The sequence below is a fragment of the Phoca vitulina genome, unplaced genomic scaffold, assembly GCF_004348235.1.
Source record: "Phoca vitulina isolate PV1807 unplaced genomic scaffold, GSC_HSeal_1.0 scaffold27, whole genome shotgun sequence".
NCBI classification, from domain to species: Eukaryota; Metazoa; Chordata; class Mammalia; order Carnivora; family Phocidae; genus Phoca; species Phoca vitulina.
The window spans coordinates 7,809,862-7,833,121 of record NW_022589730.1 but is presented as its reverse complement, the minus strand read 5'-3'; the positions used below and the strand labels follow the sequence as shown (position 1 = coordinate 7,833,121).

General features: G+C 40.9%; 1 protein-coding gene across 1 annotated transcript in view; it reads right to left on the bottom strand.

Annotated features, from left to right (window-relative positions):
- CD226 (CD226 molecule) overlaps positions 1 to 18,477 on the bottom strand; it is a 61,814-nt gene extending 43,337 nt beyond the window's left edge. Inside the window, exons 1-2 of the mRNA XM_032422795.1 lie at positions 18,420 to 18,477; positions 17,774 to 18,112 (exon numbers count right to left, since the gene is read on the bottom strand). Coding sequence (XP_032278686.1) covers positions 17,774 to 18,112; positions 18,420 to 18,465 — 385 coding nt within the window. The 5' untranslated portion in view covers positions 18,466 to 18,477. The remainder of the gene's footprint in view (positions 1 to 17,773; positions 18,113 to 18,419) is intronic.
- Positions 18,478 to 23,260: the final 4,783 nt, after the last annotated feature.

Genomic DNA, 23,260 nt, shown 5'->3' with positions numbered 1-23,260 from the left:
ACTCATATTCACCCCGAAGACCTCCATGAAGGTGATCTTCTGTGAAGCCTTCTCCGACTTGGTCGCAAAGGTATAGTTTTCATCTTGTCATTCCCCACTCTGGACATCTCTGTGAGGAGTCAACACACCTTGTTGTGCCATTAGATTGTGAGCAGCCCCAGGGCAGGAGTTGCTTCTTAGTGTCTCATATAAGAGGACACCAATCCTTTTACCTCCCCAACCCAATTTCATTAATAAGCCGGCTATCCCTCCTCCAGGCTGAGCCACCCTGCACATTACATATAATGCGTGCCTGGTGGGGAGACTCATGAAGCCTTCCTCACTTTCCCTTATCTTTTGAATATGACCTTACAGGACTTGTCTGCTCATAAGTCAATTTAAGTTACTGTCAATCAAAATTAAAGTCACAAGCATTAGATGGCTTACACACTTCAAACTTTATCCAGTGCTATTTGGCATAATTTGCTTCCATGATATCCCCGATTATTCTCTTATCACCCTAGAGACTTCTTTTCTCCAGGTTTTTTGCTTTAATATGGTTTGGGTGGTGTGTGTGTGTGTGTGTTTATGTGTGTGTGTGTTTGAGTGTATACGTGTGCGTGTACAAATTAAAAACAAGATCCCATTTCTGTATTTGCATAACTACACTTAAGGGAGTACTGAGACTCCTCAGTTTTTATTACCCATTATTAGCAATTATATCAAACATAAGAAATTCCCCATAATAAATGACCAGTTATTATTTACTAATTGGAGCACTAAGGTATATACAAGGCTAGAAAAATAAATGTTCAGAGGTTTTTATAAGAGCACTGGAGTTATAGCAAATCTACTGCAAAATGTTTAGTCTGTTCTAAGTAAGAAGGATACACTTTATTTTTTTAACACAGGATACAGATATAATGAGGGCTGAGAAATAATTTCAGTGACAAGAAGAAGGGCCTAACTAAACCCAGACTAAGGTAAAAGGAACAATTCGTGTTGCAGTGCCCAAGATCTGATTTAGAAATGTCAGACTTCAACAGAATCCTAGACTCTTCTCTCCACTAATCCCATAAAGCCAGGAGGGGTCTGCCGTGCTTGAGGACATGCAGTGCTGAAGACAAATGCCTGGTAACGAAGCCCCTTACAGCCCACCCAATCCATTCCCACACAGATTTAAAGTGGTGAGAGGGAGCGATAGACTTAGCGGTCCTGAAGAGGAAATATGGTAACGAGAGAGCAATATACAGCATAATGTTGGAGAGGAGGGTCCAGCCACAGAAAATGAGGCTGCAGGGAGCAGGGCAGGTAAATCCAGGAGGACTGCAGTCTTGACTGATTTGAACTCCACCCAACACATGATTGCTCAAGCCTCTCAGCAGCAGCTACTAAAGGTGCTTCTCCTTTATGCCCACCTTGCCCTATCAGCTCTGGCCTTTTTAACCATTTGCTGTTTGCTAGTGAAATCTCTGTCACACTCCTTATCTGGCAACTGACCAACAGAAATCTGTAACTGCACCTCCACAAATCCTGGAGGCCTAAAAAATTAAGTAGATTGATGGAAAGCTTGCAAGAAAGTGACAAGCTTGACATAAGTGACACATCTGATTCAGGGTGGAAAGAGATTAATCAATAAAAATCAGTGGAATTTTGTGCCTTCAGACTAAAGAAAACAATGTTTCTAGAGGATAGATATGCTATCATTTATAAAGGACGGCATCCGCAGAAATCATGTCTAAATACACAACTGTTACAGACACTTTAACTTTAACAAGGTGGATACTAGCTTCTTGGGTTGTTCTGCAGACCTTCTAGCAAATACTATAAAGCTAAGAGGGAAACATTATACAAAATGGAGCAGACTGAAAAACTGGTGGACTCCTTTGATTTGTCTGTCCTCAATCTTGAATTTCCCTTCTGAGAAAGCTGTGGACCCACTACGTTTGGGTTGCACATACAACTGGTTCTTGAACCCATTAGAAATAAAACTACGTTGAAATCATTGCATTGTGGAATGGCACAGACACATATGTTATGCCCTTTGAGGCACCTTGCATGATCAAAATGACTAAAGGCAATTCTAACTAGAAAGGCAAAGTAAAAAAAAAAAAAAAAGGCCATTGGAAATCTTGCATAATTACAAATGGAAAACAATAATAAAATGCAAATATTCTGGTTAAAAATATAAAGGATATAGTTGAAAAGGTAAAAATCCCAAAAGAAACTCCAGGACTTCTGAAAAACACCTTTTTGGAAGTCCAGGGAAAATATATGCAACAGATCTAAAGGGCCAGGTGCTTGAAATAAAACCCCTCATGGCTACACCCGCAAAGTCAAAGGGCCACAGTAGGATGAAGGTATGGCCAGAAAACAAAAGACCATTCAGCTAGGGAGAATGAGAAGGCCCAGAGGTGCAACTAAGTAACTAGGCCAAAAGAGTATTTGAAAAACATCTTGCAAAAGACTCCAAAATAAATACTGAAAAGTTTCTAACTACATCAAAGAGAGAATGTGAGGGAGTGAAACTTCCAGCATCTGAAAACAGCACACATAACAACAGTGTTGCAGAGAATAAAAAGAGAATGACAAGGACACTGAAGGAATTTTTTGGCTCTATCTTTATGAAACAATGAGGGAACTTCCAAATTTTTCTATTGGAACAGATAGGCACCACGTGACTTTAAAGAAATGATGAGGACTTAACCAGGAAGTGGGCAAGATGATCTTGTCAGCGAAAGGGAACCTGTATTCAGGTTGCCCTGGAGACGCTATAAGCCAACTTGTTTGACAAAATGTGTGTCTGGTATTTGCAAATGGCTGCTACACTTCAGAACAAGTATCTGTGCTTTGGCACCATCCCAAAGGGGTACCCTAGATGTGGTAAGGCAGTTAAGGCCCCTGAGACTCAGTCCTGTCTCAAAAACTGAGAGCAGGTGCTGAGACGGCAGCTGGTACATAACCAGGTGCGAACTGGGGTGGGAACTGCAGCATGATCTCTGCAAAGAAAAGGAATGCCTAACTCACTCCTAGAATTTCCTGAGTAGATACATCTTGTGGCGAAGGAGAACAAGTGGACACAACTTATTTAGATAGTCAATGCTTTTCTCTTCACTTCCTATTCACAGATACCCCAAAGTCATATTCCCTTCTCCAAAGTGGCTCCTTCCCATTCTCCCCACTCTTAAGAAACCAGTATCATTCTTAATTTCTCTTCCCTTCCCCACTCATCCAGTCAGTTACTGGATCTTGTCAATTCTACCTTCTCAGTATCTCTCAAACATGTGCTACCTCTCCCCAGTGCCCTGTCCTAGTCCAGTGACAGTTCACTCCTTCCTATATTAGCAAAATAGCCTCCAGCCCAGCCTCCCTCCCTTCAGTGTTGCTCCCATACAAATCACTCCCTTCATGCAATCAATGTGACCTCTCTCTCCTTCCAAACCTGCCGATACCTTCTCAGTCCCTGGCAGTAAACCACTGAGTGTTTGGTCCCTGCTTGCCTCTCCACTTTTATCTGTTGTAGTTTACATTTCAGGATAATGGGCTCCCATTCTGGATACCCCACACACTCTCTTTACTCTGGACCTTTGCACATGCTGTTCCTGATGCAGAGGACACATCCCACCCTGTTCCTGGGGCCAACTCCTGTTCCTCCTTTGGTTGTCAGACGCCTCTTTCCCCTCCCCAAGTTGAACAATGAGGAATGACGATGGTCATCCTGTGGGCTCTAATAGCCCCCCTTGGGGCAGTTATCCCCATCAGAGCATTTGTCATACAGTGATATAATATCTACTTTTCTCCCCTACTAGTTTATAATAGAGACGTGGGCAGGAGCTATATCATCTCACTCGTCAGTTCCTAATGGGGTGCTGGGCAAGTGGTAACTGCTTAATATGTGTTTCCTAAGGGGGTGCCAGGCAAGTGGTAACTGCTTAATATATGTTTCTGGAAATACTCTTGAAGGTTCACACTGAATGAGAATATCCGATTCCTTAGGGAAGGTGAAAAGGGGACTCGATGGAACCACCATGTCCTGAGTACCTGTTATGTGTTAAGTACCCACAGAGGCCCCTGCATACATTACCTCATTCATTCTCAAGCCTGCCCATAAGGTGCATATTATTATAACCGTTCCATATATGAGTAAACTGAAGCTCAAAAAGATGAAGGGACTTTCCAAATGGCACAAGACTAGTTAGAAGGGCAGAACCAGAACTCAAAATTCTCTGTCAACAAATCCATCTTTGTACTTACTGCCATGAAGACAAACCAATAGGAATTTCTCTAAATAGAAATAGAAAACCGTTAACAGTGAAATCTCCCGTGAATTAATCCTGTAACTAAACTCACTATTTTACATATATTTATATAAATGATTTTTTTTAATTTTGGCAAAATATATATAACATAAAATTTACCATCTTAACCATTTTTAAGTGTACACTTCAGTAATGTTAAGTCCATCCATATCATTGTGCAACCGATCTCCAAAACTCTTCATCTTGCAAAACTGAAATTCTATACCCATTAAGCAACTCTCTATTCCCCCACCCCTCACTACCTGACAAATCACCATTCTACTTCCTGTTTCTATGAATTTGATGACTCTAGGTACCTCATATAAAAGGAACCTTGCAGTATTTGTACTTCTGTGACTGGCTTATTTCACTTAAAATAATATCAAGGTTCATCCATGTTGTAATGTGTTAAGAGTTTCCTTTCTTTTTAAGGCTGGATAATATTCCACTGTGTGTATGTACATTTTGTTTATCCATTCATCCCTCAGTGGAAGCCTGGGTTGTTTCCACCTTTGGGCTATTGTGAATAATGCTTCCATGAACATGGATGTACTAAACTCAATATATTCACAAATAACGTGCTAAAGATTCACAACAAAACCTTGCAAATGACACAACACCATCTGGGTGATGAATTAACAAACTAATGGGATCAATTACCAAGGTATCTCAGTAAGCTATGAATTATGAGGAAAACTGATAGCTACATTTCAATGAATGCCCCATGGGAAGAGCATAGTTAGGGGGAAAATCCCACTGTACTTATTTTTTAGAATAAAGTTAAGTAGAGGGCGCCTGGGTGGCTCAGTTGGTTAAGCTACTGCCTTCGGCTCAGGTCATGATCCTGGAGTCCCTGGATCGAGTCCCACATCAGGCTCCCTGCTTGGCAGGGAGTCTGCTTCTCCCTCTGACCCTAACCCCTCTCATGTGCTCTCTCTCATTCTCTCTCTCTCAAATAAATAAATAAAATCTTAAAAAAAAAAAAAGAATAAAGTTAAGTAGAGATAATTAAGCTATCTAGAGAAATAAATCTACATCTGAAAAATCTAAATCTGAAAAATACTTCAAGCTGTGTTTTACATATGATGAGCTATAAATCTGTTCCCACTCAGGAAAGTACTTTACACTTCCTGGAAGGTACTTCAGAAGAGGTTGTTCTGTTCCACTTAATTGTATCTGGAATTCGCAGCTTTCCAAGTACCCATTAGTTAATGCTGATGATTTTCAGTGAAAGTATCACTTCCCTCCCTTCACCCCTATGCTTTTTCTGTTTTATTGAGCCAAGTGTCCTAAATGCAGAGCACTTAGTGCCCACTATTGTTGGGATCATGGAGAGGGTAATGGGATATGACCTGCTTTCAACCGAAGCATCTGGGGCAGAGGGGTGGGGGGGAGGTGGTCAATGGAGAAACTGACATGGTAACCACTAGGAAGAATACAAGAAAAACATATCTTTAATTAAAAGGTAGCCACAAACAACATCGGGGGAGTGGAGAGGAGACATTGTTTCTCATTTTAGGAATGGGGCATGGTTTCTTTAGCTGTCCCTTCAAGGATAAGTAATATATGGAGTGAAAGAGTATTTAAGGGAAGAAAAGGCACAAAGACACCAAATTCAGGAATATGGAAGATGCTTTGGGAATTAAAACTTAACCCAATTTGGCTGAAAGAAGAATACACAAAGGGAAAAGTTGGAATATATGCAAGGACCAATCTTAGAAGGCTCTGAATAGCATTTTTAATAGGACTAAGGAGTAATTGAGTAGATGAGGGTTGCAAATTTGTAGGGTCCGGGAAGATAACAGAAATTCCTGAAGCCAGAAGGTAGAATAGGGAATAGCAGGGACTGTGAGAAACTCAGGAATGCATTAGTCACAAAAAGGCAGCTGAGACTCAGCCTAGCAAATGCTGCCTAGCAGAAAACTCAGGTCATATGGACAATCCCTCCAGACATTTATGAGTGTTTTCAATTTCCAGAAAACCTCTGGTCAAATGGGATGGGTCTCAGGCGCCACTAACCCGCACACCCTGGTGTGGATAGTGAGGCATCTCTGGGTCTAAAAACATCCCTTTCATCTGCATATATACACATCACATTGTTTTAGCAAGTCACCCTTATGTGCTAAGTGCTTTGTCTTCTTACACTCACCACAGTTTGTCCTTCGCTCTCTGTTTTAATTCATTTTTCTAATTCTGTCTTAATATCACTATGTACTTGATAGAGGTATAGTGAGGATTAAATGAAAGAATCCATGTAAGCCTTTCAAACCTTGCCCAGAGCTTCCAAGGAACAAACACTCAATAATCACTAGTTATTTATGTAAAAGATCATTAGCCAAAGCTCACTGTGCACACTCATGCACACCCATGCCTTCACTGTGTTTACATCTCCAACCCAGTTGGTCTCTTGAGCTCTGACTCAAAAACCCCCGTGCCTACTAGAGAGCTTCCTTGGATGTCTGGAACCAAACCTCTCCACCCCACTCCAGACCTTTTTCTCACCTCATACTCCCCCAGTCAGTAAATGATACCACTATCTACCCAGAACCCCAAGTAATTCCTGGTACCATTCTTGAATTCTCCTTCTACTTGATACCCAACACCCAGTCTATAATGAAATCCTATCATTTCTCAACTCTCCTGCTCTCTAATCTATTGTCTGAGCTAATTCCCAGAAACCTGGCATCTGAGAAGACTGCATGCCTCATCTGGAGATAATCAAGAATGAAGAAGGTCAGGCATCTCTTATCTGCACTTACAGCACCAGACAACTGGAAACACAGTCCTACTAGGTCCAGAAGAGAGTCCAAAAACTAGGGCATCAGGTATTATATTTCTTGGAAGATGATGGACTATGTTACTCAGATCAGACTTTCAGGTAAAAGCATCTAGATGATGAATAATTTTTTTTTTTTTAAAAATACATAGAGGTGAGAGATAATAGTACTTTATAATATAGGCTGATATACATAGATGAGACATTTGTTTTGAAAGTCTAGCCACTTAGATGTGAAGAATGAGAGAAAATAAGGTATAAAGGATGACTGAGGTTTTTGAGAATTGGGATTATTGACTCAAATGAGAGACTGGGAGCAGAACAGATTTGGTGATGGGAGGGACTGGATTTATGTTTTAGAAATATGGATACTTCCATTTCTAGTAAAATATCAGACTCCATTATTAGACATTTTCCATGGTTCCCTCAAACTGGCAGTAATCTCTGTCACCTCTCAACTCCCAAAACATTGTTCTATGCCACTTAACAAGTATATACATACTTCCCCTATTACATTATAAATGTCTTGAAAACAAAGACTTTCTTATTCATTTCTTCTTCTTTTCATAGCAAATAAATTTCTATTTAATAGATCTAGAAAGGGCTTACACAATTTCTAAATTACTATTATTGCTATTCATCCAATATAGAGGTATCCAATTCAATACCTCAAAGGGTCATATGAGCAACAAATTTTAATACTATGCCCTTTGGTTCAAATCTGCTATTATCACTGAAAACACAATAGTCAGACTGGTGTTAAGAATAAAAATTCAAAAACTATATAACTCAAAGAAATACAATGCCAGTAACTAGAAATTTTTCCCTCTTATTTAATGTTTATTCTTTCAGGAACCCATTTCTAGGATTTAAGTAAAAAAGAAGAAGTGGCATAATTTAACTGTTAAATAAATGTCCTTTATTTACATTTAAATGAGCAACTTTGTTTCTTATATGTAATAAAGAGATATTTTGAGAAATATGATGTCATAAGCCAATGGGAATGACATAATCGTCTCATTTGGGGACATAGTCTAACATTACCAAGCTCTGTCTCAAAGACAGTTGAACTCCTTGGCTGTTTCTCAGATGAAAAATGGTATACTTCCAATTATAGATTCCAGTTTATAAAGAGAAATAAATGTACTCTATCCATTAGTGGAACGAATTAGGTGGATGATCTAAAACTTTCTGGAGGTTTCAGGAAGGAAACTATCCTATACTCAGGGACTACACACATGCTCCTTCATAAACTATTCTGGAAATACCAATTTTGGTAGCATACGGCATTTCATGTCACCTGCCAAGAAAGGGGACAAATATGTTCTTAAGAGCTGGTCTGCGAAATGAGAACGTTATGTTTCTTAAGTATTCTGCTAGTTAAAGGGCGCACGTAAATGCTCACAGAATTCATGCACGGACTTCATTCTTGTTGGTCACAATCATCACCCCACTACAATCAGCAGGTATGACGCATGTAAGCTATTTACGGTGCTATTAAATGTGAATATTGCATATCATAGCTCCGGCCTTAGACAGCTTTTTGTATGAATCTTCAATGGAACAGGGGCCTTTCTCTCTGGGCAGATTGTGAAGAAGACTGTTTTTTAAAATGTGAGTTGTGGTTAAATAGCTGAAGTCAGGGAAAATTTTCTCACATTGACATTTATTGGATTGTGAATAATCTCCCAAGGGAAGTGCCAGAAGCCCCCATCAGTGGAGTTATTTAATTAAAACTATGGTGGAGTAAGTAGAAGAGATGTTGCCTGGGGGAATAATTTCGCATTGATCCCTGAAGGACTGACTTGATAGTCTTAAAATTCTTAATGGTTTCAAAATCTTAAATGTCTTCACAAATTTTCTTAGAGGAAAGGAAAAGCCATCTTGCTTGCAACCTCCACTTCCTATAAAACCAAACAAAACCCAAAACCAGCAACAAAAAGCATAGCTTAGAAACCAAGTCTTCTTTTACCAATGCTAAATAAAAGGGCACAGGATAGCATTAGCTCAAAGGGAAAGATGGAGGAGCCCCATGCCTCTGACCAGCTCAGAGCTTTACTTCACTTTTCCTCCTCTCTTCCCATACTTAATTTCCTTTTTGTTTGTTTTTAAACATCTAAAAATCCACCGTTTTGGGCGCCTGGGTGGCTCAGTTGGTTGGGCAACTGCCTTCGGCTCAGGTCATGATCCTGGAGTCCCGGGATCGAGTCCCGCATCTGGCTCCCTGCTCGGCAGAGAGTCTGCTTCTCCCTCTGACTCTCCCCCCTCTCATGTGCTCTCTCTCTCTCATTCTCTCTCTCAAATAAATAAATAAAATCTTTTAAAAAATAAATAAATAAAAATAAAAAAATAATAAAAATCCACTGTTTTTATGCAAAAATATCATTTTACTCTCAGTCAGTAAATACTCTGATCTGCCAATGGACAAATTCCTGTAAGGTCTCTTTGAAGGTTCACTGACACCCACCCGCTAATCCTAGAGAAGTTTCGGAGCGAAAGTGCTGGAGAACAAGGTTTGATTTCTACAGCTTTCAACCTTTGATAAGAGGAATTAAAAAAAAAAAAAATACAGATGCTGAGACAGTCCAGGGGAGGAGTCTCGACCAACCTGCGTGGGCTGAAGCATGTTCCAGTCCCTCGGACAGCTCTTACCCATGAAGCCGAAATCCCCACCCTGCACTAGCACCCACACCCCCACCAGCACCCACTCTCAAGAGGAAACGTTCCAGATACTGTGGTCGGCACCGCCTTGAGCGCTGGGGAGACAGCAGTGGTGGTAAAGAGGTGTGAGTTGTCCTGATCACTGAAAGTTAAAGAAAGGAAAAAGAAAGAAAGGAAAACCTGAGGACTATACACCTCTACCTACACTAATAAAATCTTCAGTGGGGTGCCTATATGGCTCAGTCGGTTCAGTGCTCTTGATTTTGGCTCAGGTCATGATCTCAGGGTCTTGAGACAGAGCCCCACATCAGGCGCTGAGCACGGAGCCTGCTTGACATTCAATCTCTCTCCCTCTGCCCTTCCTCTCCCCCCCTCCACTTGCGTGCTCTCTCTCTCTCTCTCAAAATAATAATAATAATCTTCAACAGCCACAGGGCAAAGTTCTTTGTAAACTTTAGCTTGTAGCTCATTCCCTTGAGGAAATTCAGCCAAATACCTGCCTCCACCCTAGGGTCATCTTAAAAATAAAAGTATCTACTCAAGGAAGGGTAGAGTTTGTATAAATAAACAAAACAGTTGCAAAGATCACAGCCAATTTCATCCCCTGCTCTGGATTGCCTGAGTACATTTTCGAATAAATCTAAAGGAAAAGTTTTCTTCTGGTTGTTGCTATGGTGGACACGTGCCCAATACTGGGCATAGAGGTACCTAGTGAAAGTGTAACCCTCTGTGCACTCAGATGGACAGAGGATGCTGCTCTCACAAAACCCAAATGTGGACCTGTGCTGGTTTGTTAAACTTAAGCAGCCATTACATTATGAAATTTAATTATGTATATCAATCCAGTATTGTCTTCTTTTTGAGGTTTGATTCCCCCACTACCCCAGACTGTTTTTTGTCTCTTTTTTTACTTTTGATTACAGAGCTGTTCCCCCAAAGCCTGAGAGTTGAATCTCATGGTGATAGTGCTCTCAAGCATGCTCTTCCCTGGCTTAGCAAATGGAAAGCAAGTCAATAAAAACAACCTTGGCGTGGGTTCTGGTAACTATTCCACTTTCAGATTCCCATTAATTTCACCCTTGAGAAGTTCAGTGACCATAACCTTGCTTACGCGAGTCTTAAAAAAAACGTTCCTTATCATCTGCTTCTCTATATTCTGTTTTATTTTATTAAGGAGGAAGAGTTCTAAGCCTTTAAAATGTTTCTGTTTCATCAGTTGACTATTTCTTATAGGTACTATTTAATATATTTTTTCTTTCTTAAATGAAAAACTGCTGAAATGTAACATTTCCAGAAACATTTTTTATTCTTGTGTGTGTGTGCGTGTGTGTGTGTGTGTATACAAGAAAACTTTCCTGACTTATTTCTGAGCTGGTAAGAATGGACCTTAAGAAAGAGTTTATGTCTTAATTCTTTAAAGAGTAGATTTGAAACTATTCTTTTTTATTTCTCCACCTCACTTAAAAACCAAACAACTTCAAAGTGATAGAGATGTATATGATGGGCAAAGCTGAAAGAACCCAGGGTCCACACAAGGACAAAACATGCTGGCATGCAGTGGTGACTCTTGTCACAGGAGGGCAAGAAAGCTTCTCCTCCCGTGGCCTTCTCAGCCCTGTCTGGCATCTCCTCTGACAGGCAAAAGCATCCTTCAGACCAAGCTTTCCCTGCATCATTTTGTACCTGTCACTCATAGAAAAGATAGTGCCATTTTCATACGTTTTCTTCCTGCCTTCTGAATTTGGGAGAGATAGGAGCTGAAATCAAAATGTGCAAATATCTTAGGATAGACTATAAAATATAATCACATCATAGATCTAGATTCCTATGCCTTTTGAAGCATTAAGTCAACACGTGGAGATAAACTAAGCCACGAACTGTGGACCAGAATAAACTGCATTAATTGTTGACCAGAGCCATTTGTGTTGGCTGAGTTTGAAAGGTCTGGCTGTTAGTGCTATTGCTATTTGTGGTAATGTTGCAGTCATTTTTAGAAAATGAAAATTTCCTTGCAAAGTAGTCAAAGCAGAGCCAAAGCTATCTTTTTTTCTAGATAATATTTAAAGCGATTCTGGGGCACCTGGATGGCTCAGTCGGTTGATCGTCTGACTTTTGGTTTCAGCTCAGGTCATGATCTCAGGGTCATGAGATCAAGCCCGCACCGGGTTCCGTGCTCAAAGGGAGTCTGCTGGAGGTTCTCTCTCTCCCTCTGACCCTCCCCCGACTCGTGCTCCCTCTCTCTCTCTTTCTCTCTGTGTCTGAAATAAATAAATAAAGCAATTATCCCTAAATGCTACTCCACCCATCTCCATGTCTAAATATTCTGACTTATCTCCTTCAAGGTTAACTTCAAATTCCCCCTTTGCCGGGAATCTACCCTGAATCTTCTAGTTAAAAGTAAATCCTGGGGCGCCTGGGTGGCTCAGTCGTTAAGCGTCTGCCTTCGGCTCAGGTCATGATCCCAGGGTCCTGGGATCGAGCCCCACATCGGGCTCCCTGCTCGGCGGGAGGCCTGCTTCTCTCTCTCCCACTTCCCCTGCTTGTGTTCCCTCTCTCACTGTGTCTCTCTCTGTCAAATAAATAAATAAAATCTTTAAAAAAAAAAAAAAAAAAGTAAATCCTATATTCTTCAGAACTACAATAGCACTCACTCTTTAATTATAATTTGCAGTACACAGCTTTTCTCTCCCCTAGTACTCTGCATACCACTTAGAGCTGAGATCCACGTCTTTCTAGCTTCCAACCACAGACATTATCTTGAATATAGTAGGTTCTGAATAAAGACTTGAGTGAATAAGGATAAGTGGGTTCAGCTCCCAAAAATCAGCACACACTTTGACACAAGCCAGATCTGGGACACTTCCCCTTTTCCAGCTTTAAATAAAATTTAAATCCTGACATCACCCCAACATTAGAAAACAAACAAGTAGCCAGAGGAAAGCACATATTGATGACGATTCTGGGTTGCCTAGGACCCCAATCAGGACATAGGGCAGCATGGTCTTTAGAACCCCTCCCATTTTGGGATTTCTTGGGACTTCCATGAATTCTGGGGTCCCCAATATTAAAGGAACCTCTTTTCCTCTCTAGTGCCACTCACTGAAACATTTGGATGAGATTAACATTTAAATTGGTGAATTCTGAGTAAGCAGATTGCCTTCTATAATGTGAGTGGGACTCATCTAATCAGTTGAAGGTCTGAATAGAACAAAAAGCCTTGCTTCCCCAGACAAGAGGGAAATCTCCAGCAGACAGCCTTCTGACTTCATCTGCACCCTTGTCTTTGCTGGGACTCCAGCCTATGGGCCCACACTTGCCAGTCTCCATAATCAATGAGCTGATTCCTTGTAATAAATCTCTTTCTGTATACATATACGTCCTATTGGTCTGTTTCTCAGGAGAATCCTGAATATTACCAATACCAATTATATGATAGATATACTAATGTATACTTCTACCAGCAGTGGATAAGTGTTCCAATCCACAAAATATTACTTGTTTACTCTGACCTTAAACTCTTCCCCTCCTATAAGCTACAACTAATTTAATCTTGTAGGTGGTGAAAAAAATTGGTTTATGTGTCTCCCTCTGAAAAATGTTCAGTGGCTACCCCCACTCTTCCCAGAGTGAAGTTCAGACTCCGTGAGGCACAGCAAGATCTGAGCCAACCAAACTGCCCAGGCTCTTTGTGACACTGGGCTGCCCCAGTGGGCTTCAACTTCTTTTTTTCAACTTAGAATCTACCCCATAAAACCTTACTTGGGACCCCAGCACATCACGTGCTGAGCCCCTTGGCTGGTGCGGGCACCCCTGTTTCTTCCTATTGGGTTACCCCTCGTGGCGGCAAGGGGCCACAGAGCTCAGCGCGGGAACCACATCCTGCTGGAGCTCCATGCTCTCTCCCTGCGTGGATGTCACCCTTTCTTTGCACCCTCTCTACTCTCTCTCCTTCCCTCATCTGTCTATCTTGGGAAAAATCCTTCCATGTTGTCAACATCCAGCATGACTTGATCCTTGAGCCTCCCCTCTCACTGTGCTGGAATCCAACTCCCCTCCATCTCATTTCTGGCACTTCACAAACATCGAAGGGTCTCACCCTGGTGCTGCGACTGGACAGCTCACAACCTCCAGGTGGGTAATGACCCTGAACCCTTCCATCAGCTGCACGATGGGAACACGTTACCTCCGCCATGGTGTTTCACAAACATTAGAGGAGAGGACATTTGGTTCATGCCCAGGAGGCACCCGGTGAAAGTTAGGTAGTAGAGTAGTGTGGGTGGGCCACCCATCTGGGGGGGGGACATTTCCATAAGTGTAACTACATTCACTTGAACGGACTAGTAAGGCCAGAGACATGGGCTGCAGTAATTTTCAGCAGGATCCACTTCCACCACAAACTCTGCCATGAAGTGGTTGCCTCTGGAAGGTTCCCGCCCAAGCCACCCCAGCTGCTTTTTCCTTTGAGCTGTAAAATAAATGCAGCCATTCTTACCATTAAGTTCTCCACATCAGTTACCAATTGAGAAAGGCTTCTGTGATGTTAATCATCTTTTAACATAAATTTGCATTAACAGCACCATTTATTCAGCATAAGACTGTCCCATTTGCTCTCCAGCTCTGAGCTGAAAGCCCCAGGTGGGGGGTGGGGCAGCAAGGATGTACAATGGTTGATTTCTCATTTGAGAGCCCCTGCAGCTCCATGTCCCCCAAGCTGTCCTTTTCCATTCCTCATTGCAATTTTATCCAATGGGGCACATACAAGGTCTGAGAACTTGGCCAGATATTGGACCTCACCACACTTCAAGTTCTTGCCTATAAAATCAAGATTATGTCTACATCCAAGTGGGCAACGGGGTTAAATGAGAAGATACTGACCAAGTTCCTCATACATAGTCAGCTCTCAGCAAAGAGGAGAAATCAGTATATTTAGAGAGCATATGGTTCAGTTACTTTATCCTTTTGAAGTTCTTATAAACTTTTACACAAATTAGGATTTCTGGATTCCAACTCCAATCTTGTATTATTAAATAGATCATCAAATCTCCCTTTAGGCTACACATGTGTGCAATACTTATAGGTCCGGATACAATGTTAATAAAGCACACACAGAAAACTTCAAGTATATGTAAGGTTAACTTTGAAATATGGCTACTATATTTTTTAAATTCACTATCATTTTTAGTTTTTTTTTAAAAAAAGGAATTCCTCCAAGTCTCGAAAATGAGTGGAATACTCTCACTGGCCCATTACTGCAATCTGTTACTTAAAAATATAAATGATCAAAAACAATCATGACAAAACACACTTAAGAATACCATCATGAAGAATTCATCTATGCGGAGAGACGGCACTCCTATCTTTGACCAGTAACTGACTGAAAATCCTACCACTGTATTTGAAAAAGCCCCAGAAGGCAAAGATCTCCCTTTGCCTAACTTCAAGAAAATAATAGGAGCAATAAATCTGGATGATAAAAGTAAGAAATATTGCCAAAATTGCTCATATATAATGCTAAAAATCCTACCTTGGTATGGCAATCACAACTCAGTTCCCAACAATTTAGCTCTATCCTCTATCCTAAACTTTCAGAAGAGGTCGAACTGCCTGTTGTTTGGGTTTTTTTTTTTAATTAAAAATGTATATATTTGGGGTGCCTGGGTGGCTCAGTTGGTTAAGTGTCTGCCTTCGGCTCAGGTCATGATCTCAGGGTCCTGGGTTGGAGCCCCAGGTCAGGTTCCCTGATCAGCAGGAGGCCTGCTTGCAGGGAACCTGCTTCTCTCTCTGCCCCTCCCCTCACTCACTCTCTCTTTCTCTCTCACTCACTTGAATAAATAAATAAAATCTTTTAAAAAAATGTATATACTTAAGGCATGCAATACAATCATTTGATATATATATATTGAAACAATTACTATAATCAAGCTAATTTACATTTCTTCTCACATAGTTACCATTTTTCTTTTGTGGTGAGAGCACCTGAAATCTACCCCCTTAGGAAATGTCCAGGGTTTAATGCAGTTATTATTATTATTTTTTAAAGATTTTATTTATTTATTTGACAGAGAGAGACACAGCGAGAGAGAGAACACAAACAGGGGGAGTGGGAGCGGGAGAAGCAGGCCTCCCGCCAAGCAGGCAGCCCGATGTGGGGCTCGATCCCAGGAACCTGGGATCATGACCTGAACCAAAGGCAGACGCTTAATGACTGAGCCACCCAGGCGCCCCTAATGGAATATTATTAACTGCAGTCCTCATGCAGGGCATTAGATCTCTAGGTGAAGTCATCCCACATAACTGTAACTGTGTACCCTTTGACAACAGCTCCCCATTTCCCCACCTCCCTGTGCCCGGTGACCATTATTCTACCTATGTTTCATTGGTTTTTCTTTGGCAGAAATTGGAATTCTTGATCTGGGACCCAGGCTGCAAAAGCTCACCACATGAAGGGTGAAGGGTCCCATCTCGTTCTTGCCTTGGTTGCTCAGGCCAGGTGTCGAATAGCTCACTCTACTCGAAGGCCCTTGCCAATCCTCTCCTTCATCTGCATGGCTAATCAAAGTGGTCCATACACGAAAAACTTGCAGACAGCACTCAGCAGGTGACTGTACCCAACAGCGAATGAAGAGTTCAATGACAAAATGGACTCAATAATAAATATTTCATTAAAGAGATTTTGCTAATAGACACTTTGTAAGCCTCAGTCATATACACAAAACTATTTTTGAGCTTAGCTACATCTACAGAGAAAAAGAAAACTAACACATGGGAAATTTCCTTACCTTCTGACTATTTGCTATCCCTTAGCAATATTGTAAATTGTCCTTTTATAATATACATCCCTTGAAAAGAAAGCACTCTAGCACATGTCACATAATGTGTTCTGCTGAATGTCCATTTGGGATACAATTTTAGAGACTCCAGACAAGAAACACAGGGTTCCAAACTATCTCCTTCCCTAGACTATGGCTGACATCTGAAAATTTCATCATTAGTCATCTTGTATCAAAAGTGTAGGGAATAATAATAGTGATAATAATAACACCCACCACTCCCTGACTGCCATAGGTCTTTAACCATATGATCCCTAAGCCATTCAACAAAGAGAATGGTATTATTAACTCAGTTTACTATTCAGAAGCCTGAGATACAGAGGGATCGAGCAGCTAACATAAGGTTTTGCAGAAAGTAAAGGCTAGAAAAACCATGTTTTTCCAATATACCATACCCAATCTATGTGGCTATTACTCGAAGGACTAACTCACTAAGCACCAAACCACAGTCCCTGGTAGGCATAGCAGAAAATATCTAGGAGATCATTTGATCCTTCTTGAAATGACACCTTGCAGTTTCTGAAGTGTCCTCTCTTAGGAACTTGGATGAAGCAAAAAATGGAGCCAGTGCATGAGCTCTGCCCAGAATCACTGATAAATCTAGATTTGGTTACAGAGAGGACTCTGAACACACAGAGGTTGAAGCCAGCACTGAGTGCTTAGCAGAAGGAAGCAGTACTCCATCACCAGGAGGAAGCTCAGACGGGGAGGTATCTGGTCCTGAACCCAAACGCTGCCAACATCAGTTTAGTCTAAGCTCTAGTCATTATTATTTTTTTAAGAGTTTATTTATTTGTGAGAGAGAGAGAGCACAAGCAGGGGGAGTGGAAGGCTGAGGAAGAAGCAGGCTCCCCACAGAGCAAGGAGCCCAAAATGGAACTCGATCCCAGGACCCCAGGATCATGACCTGAGCCGAAGGCAGACACTTAACCGACTGAGCCACCCAGGCATCCCTATGCTCTAGTCATTATTGAGACAATAGAAAACCTGGGCTTTTCTCCTACTACATTCAGATTTGTCAGATGCTTATTCTACTCACAAATGATAGCACATTAAGAAAAACGAAACTGATTCACAGAACTATTTCTTTAAAACAATAATATCATAAGATCTAGAAGTGAAATTGGAAAATACCACAAACACATGATAAAGCATTTTGTAGTTTCTACTGGGGCTTTAAGAATCAAATGTCGTAGATGGGTAAAAAGGTAAATAAAATGTCCACTCACCTGATGCAACTACCTGGATCACCTTTTCCCAATGTCCATGTGGGAAAGTATGAAGAAAGCAGGAGTAGAAGCCAACATCAGCCTCAGAGACGTTATGAAAGGACAGGGTCATATCATTAGACGCCATGGTGGAATTTAAAAAATAAACCCTATCAGTATAGGGTGGTCTTACACTCAAACCATAGGTAGGGCTGAAAATGGCTATGAGCTCTCTGTTTGTTGTATTGATCTTGAGCCATTCCATCTGAGTTAAGGTGTCCAGTGATGAATAGATACACTCTAGACTCATATTCTCAGCAAGTTTAACAGTTGTGTCCCAAAACATCTCTTCGCATAGAGCTGAAATACACAACATCACATTTATTCAGTTAGGCTTGATGATTGAAACACCATATAGATACCTTAAGCTTATTCTAAGCTTTATAAGACCTCGCAAGATAGCAAATTGAGATCATGCTAAAGGCTAACAGTTTCTACCTTAGTCTAAAAAGGTTTCTACTGCCGATAAGAGGTATTTGTAACTTGTAGATTTCCTAAACAAGTGAGAAATTATCTGAGCCAACTAAAGAGCATTATAAATTCTAAACACGTCACACTATAAGACCAAAAAAGAAGTAAATTTTTTAAATGAAGACATTATCTTTACCTCTGCATACGTGAAGAATACCCAGGAAGAAAGTAAGATAATCCATCTCTGGAAACCGTTTGGGAGGCTGGTCTATAAAAAAAGACAATTTATATAATGTTACATGCAGAGGCCCAGCACAATGCACTGCTTCCTTCCTCTCAGATATTATCAGTAGTATCTTTTTCTGAAGTATGAACACAGGAAAAAGGTCTTAGCTTCAAAGTCAGGTTTGCTCTCGCACAAGGATGAGCAGATTTGAATCACTTCTCTCTCTCTCGGGGAAATAGCTTATTTTCAAGCTTTTATTTTCCACAAAGATTCATTCATTGAACAAATCAGCGAATGGCCAGATTCTGCTCTAGGCGATTAGGACACAACAGTAAATTTAAAAAAAAAAAAAAAAAAAAAAAAAGTCCTTGCCATCATGGAACCTACATTCTAGTGGGAGAATACAGAAACTGAAATAAAAAAGTAAAAAATGTAGTAAGTTATATGTGGTAAGTGCACAAGGAAAACACAAAGCAGGAAAGTGGGGACTAGGATAGTATGGGTGGTAGTGTTTCTCTTTTAGCAGGAAGGTCCGGGAAGTCTTCACTGAGAACTTGACGTTGGAGCAGAGACTGAAGGGAGGAGGGGAGGGGCCTGGGGTGTCAGGGGTGGGTTTGGAGGCTCCACCAATGTGGACTGTGGTTGGGCATGGCCTTCCTTTTACTTCAACATTTGCATAGACCTCAGGCATTTGCTTTGGATTAGATGAAGGGACCACGGAAGGACCTCTAGTTACAAAAGCATCGAGGCTCAGGACATATACAAATCTACCATTATGGATGATTTCTTTAAACTTTTTATTTTGAAATAGTTACAGAGACATAGTAATTTGAAAAGACAGTACAGAGAGCACCCTTGTACTCTTCACCCAGTTTCCCCCGATGGTTACATCTTATATAATTATAGTGCAATATCAAAATGTGATTGATTTTTTAGGTTCATCATTGTTCCTTTCCCTCATGTAAAATAACAGTTCGGTTTCTTAAGAACTTGTTAGGAACATATTACCATGTCGGTATAAAAATACATTATTGCCTCTATAGTGAGAGGAATTACATGAATGCATTTGGCCCCTGATGAGAGGGTCAAAATAAAAGGTAGGTAAAAACTGGAAGGGGGGAACAGGAATCACTAAAGACAATGTTGCCTAAGGTCAACTCTGAACCTGGTTTCAATCCCAAAGTTTATCAGTAGGTGTCTACTGTTCAACATCAGTATTTAACCGGGGAACTTTTTCAGGAAGCAAGAAATCAACAGTATGAAATTAGAATGTATACATATGGTACTCTATAGTGCCACCTTATGTTTACACAGCATTCTATTTTCCACACCTATGATATTATTTGTACCTGTAACAGCTGTATGATACAGTTAGATGAGGTATCTCTGTTTTGCAAGTAATTCAAAAAAACAATCTGTCCAAAATTTTAGTGAGCTGTGCCAGGTACCCTGCCTAGGACCTGGAGGTGCAAGACTTGGTCTCTCTCAAGGCGTAGTAATATTTTGGGTCAGACAGATCACAGAGGCAGTTTATTATAACAAAACTGATAATTCTATAGAAATCAATTTGAGCAAGTATTAGCATAGCCCAGAGAGGGAAAAATTCATTCTAATTGGAAAAGGTTTCATAGGAAAAAATGCACCAGATCCTGGGCTTTCCAACCTAAGACTTTCCAAGTACAGAAGGAAGAGAAGGAGATAAAGACATGACAACAGAGGAAATTTTAGGGAGATGGTGTGACTACGGTCTAGGGGGTGGGAAAGAGACAAAAACAATGTTGGGTCCAGATTGAAAGTATCTTTTTTTTTTTTTTAAAGATTTTATTTATTTTTTGACAGAGAGAGACATAGCGAGAGCAGGAACACAAGCAGGGGGAGTGGGAGAGGGAGAAGCAGGCTTCCGCAGAGCAGGGAGCCCGATGCGGGACTCGATCCCAGGACCCTGGGACCATGACCTGAGCCGAAGGCAGACGCTTAACGACTGAGCCACCCAGGCGCCCCAGATTGAAAGTATCTTAAATGACACCCATGGAGAAGCTCAAACCTGGCCATCAGCAGTCACAGCATCCTGCTTACATCTGAAACTCCAGCACCAAACACCGTCCCTGGACACATGCCTATGGCATAAATACACACAAGTCTGACAGCAACACGGAGCCACTAAATATTTTATGGAAGCAAGTGATGTGGACAGTTTTGCATTTTTGAAAGATAACCTGGATGCCTGTAGAGAATGGACTGAGGTGGTAAGGGGCATTGAGGATTTATATCTGAGTCAGAAAAATTAATTCCATCCATTAAATCTTAACTACAGGACTTCCTCTTGATAGGTACCAACAAAAAATAAAACTATAAAACCAGAGTTACACCCAGTCCCAAGAATTCCTGAAGCCCTCAAGAAAGTATCCTCCTAACTGGCCCTCCATGCACTGTGCCCTGCCTTAGAACTGTGTCCCTTCACACACACACACACACACACACACACACACACACACACACACACTACCTGGAGTGATCTTGTGATAGACACCATATGACCTATACAGTTCAAAATACTTAATATCTTTTATTATCAATAAAGTGAAAAGACAACCTAAAGAATGGGAGAAAATATCTGCACATCATACTTCTGATAAAGGTCTAGGATCCAGAATATGTAAAAAACTCTTACAACTCAACAACAAAAAGACAAATAACCCAATTTAAAAATGGGCAAAAAACTTGAATAGACATTTCTCCAAAAAAGATATACAAATGACCAACAAGTACATGAGAAGTTGCTCAACGTCATTAGTCATTAGAAAAAAATGCAAATTGAAACCACAAAGAGACCACTTCATGCTCACTAGGATGGTTATAATCAAAAATAAGGAAAATAACAGTGTTGACAAGGACGTAGTGAAGTTGAAACCCTTGAACACTGCCAGTAGGGATGTAAAATAGTGCAGCTACTGTGGCAAACAGTTTGGTTGTTCCTCAAAAAGTTAAACAGAATAACCATATGACCCAGCAATTCCAGTCGTGGGTTTATACCCCCAAAGAACTGAAAACAGACACTCAAACAAATACTTGTATACCAATGTTCATAGCAACTCTATTCACAAAAGTCAAAAGGTAGAAACAACCCAAATGTCCATCAACAGAAGAATGGATAAACAAATTGTGGTATATGCACACAATGTCATATTATGCAGTTATAAAAAGGAATGAAATACTGATTCAGGCTACAACATGAATGAACCTTGAAAACATGATAAGTGAAAGAAGGCAAACACAAAGGGTCACATATTGTAAGATTCCATTTATATGAAACACCCAGAATAAGTAAATCTATAGATTTGATTGGTTGTCAGGGGCTTAAGGGAGAGGAAACCAGGAGTGACTGCTTAAGGTACAGGGTTTTGTTTTGGGACAATGAAAATGTTTTAGAACTTGATAAAGATGGTACTTGCAGAACCACCATGAATGTACGAAATGCCACTCAACTATACACTTTAATTTTATGTTGTCTGAATTTCACCTCAATAACAAAAATTACTGCTAGTGAATAGCAGGAGTCCAAATGCACCTCTGGTCTTTCCAACTGCACAAGCCACCCACCACATTTTGCTATTGGCCTTGCATTTATTGAGAGCACGTGGTCCCTCAACCATGCTGGTCTGCAAATGCACATTGAGCCTCACAGTACATGCTGAGAATGGAGTCCGGTCCCATGCCTATGCCAACAACTTAACAACAGCTAGAAATAGATAATGCAGAAGAACATAGTCCAGGTAGTCAGATAAATGATTCATGATGTAAAGAATCACTAAGTGCTTATTAAACACATGCCAAACATTGCATGCTTTATATTAATGTTTATATATTTATTAATGCATATATATATATATATATATATGTATGGTGTGTGTGTGGTCAGGGTTGGGTAGGTTGGTAGAGGTGCAGGTGGAGGTAAGAGGAACAAAGGGACACAGCAGATCTCTGCTACAGTGCGCTGGCTGTGGATCCGACAAGCATTAGATGCAACATAGCATCCTCCACTCTCAGAGGCTCCAAAGACCTCAGTGAGCTTCCTCCCCTAGCGGCAAAGAATCGGGGGTATGGGAGGATTATGAGAAAAGGGGAATGAACTGATAATAGAGTGCGGTGACCCCTTCATTCCCAAGGCATCCAAAGCCAAGTTAGTGGAGAGATGAAGAAAGCAGACATGCGCTTGCATTCTGCAGTGACTAAAATCGGGGGCCCTGGAGGCTATAGATCCAAACGGAAGGTGCAGAAAGACATGCAGCCAAAGATAAAGTTCAGCTGTTACAACTTTGCTAAGGACGAACCCTATTCATCAGCATCTAACCAAAGACAAATAGAGACTGCATTTCTGTTGTGTAGGGAGCCATTTTTTGCATGATTTATGAAGGAATTTTGGCTTGAGGTTTTTTTCTAATAGAGCTGTCTGTATAAAAGAGCTCCATCCTCAAGGAAGTCATTAATCAAAATATTACTGGACTTCTCCCCTATCGAACAAGTCTCAGCTAACCACATAAGTATGAAATTCATCTCACGAGTTTGCCTCACACCACATGCTCCTGAGTGACCTGGGCTGGGTGACAGCCTTCAGACATGCAGTCCCCTTCTCTTAGGCTGTCCACACACACAGACATTCTCTCTCTCCTCAGCTTCCTTGCTTCTGCTACCTGTAACATGTTCTGCTTTCCCAGATGTCTGCTTTTTCTGGACATTGGGAGGATTCTAGTCTCTACTCAGTTACCCAAGTAGGTAACCTTCCGCGTGTCATGGGGAACCACCAGACGTGT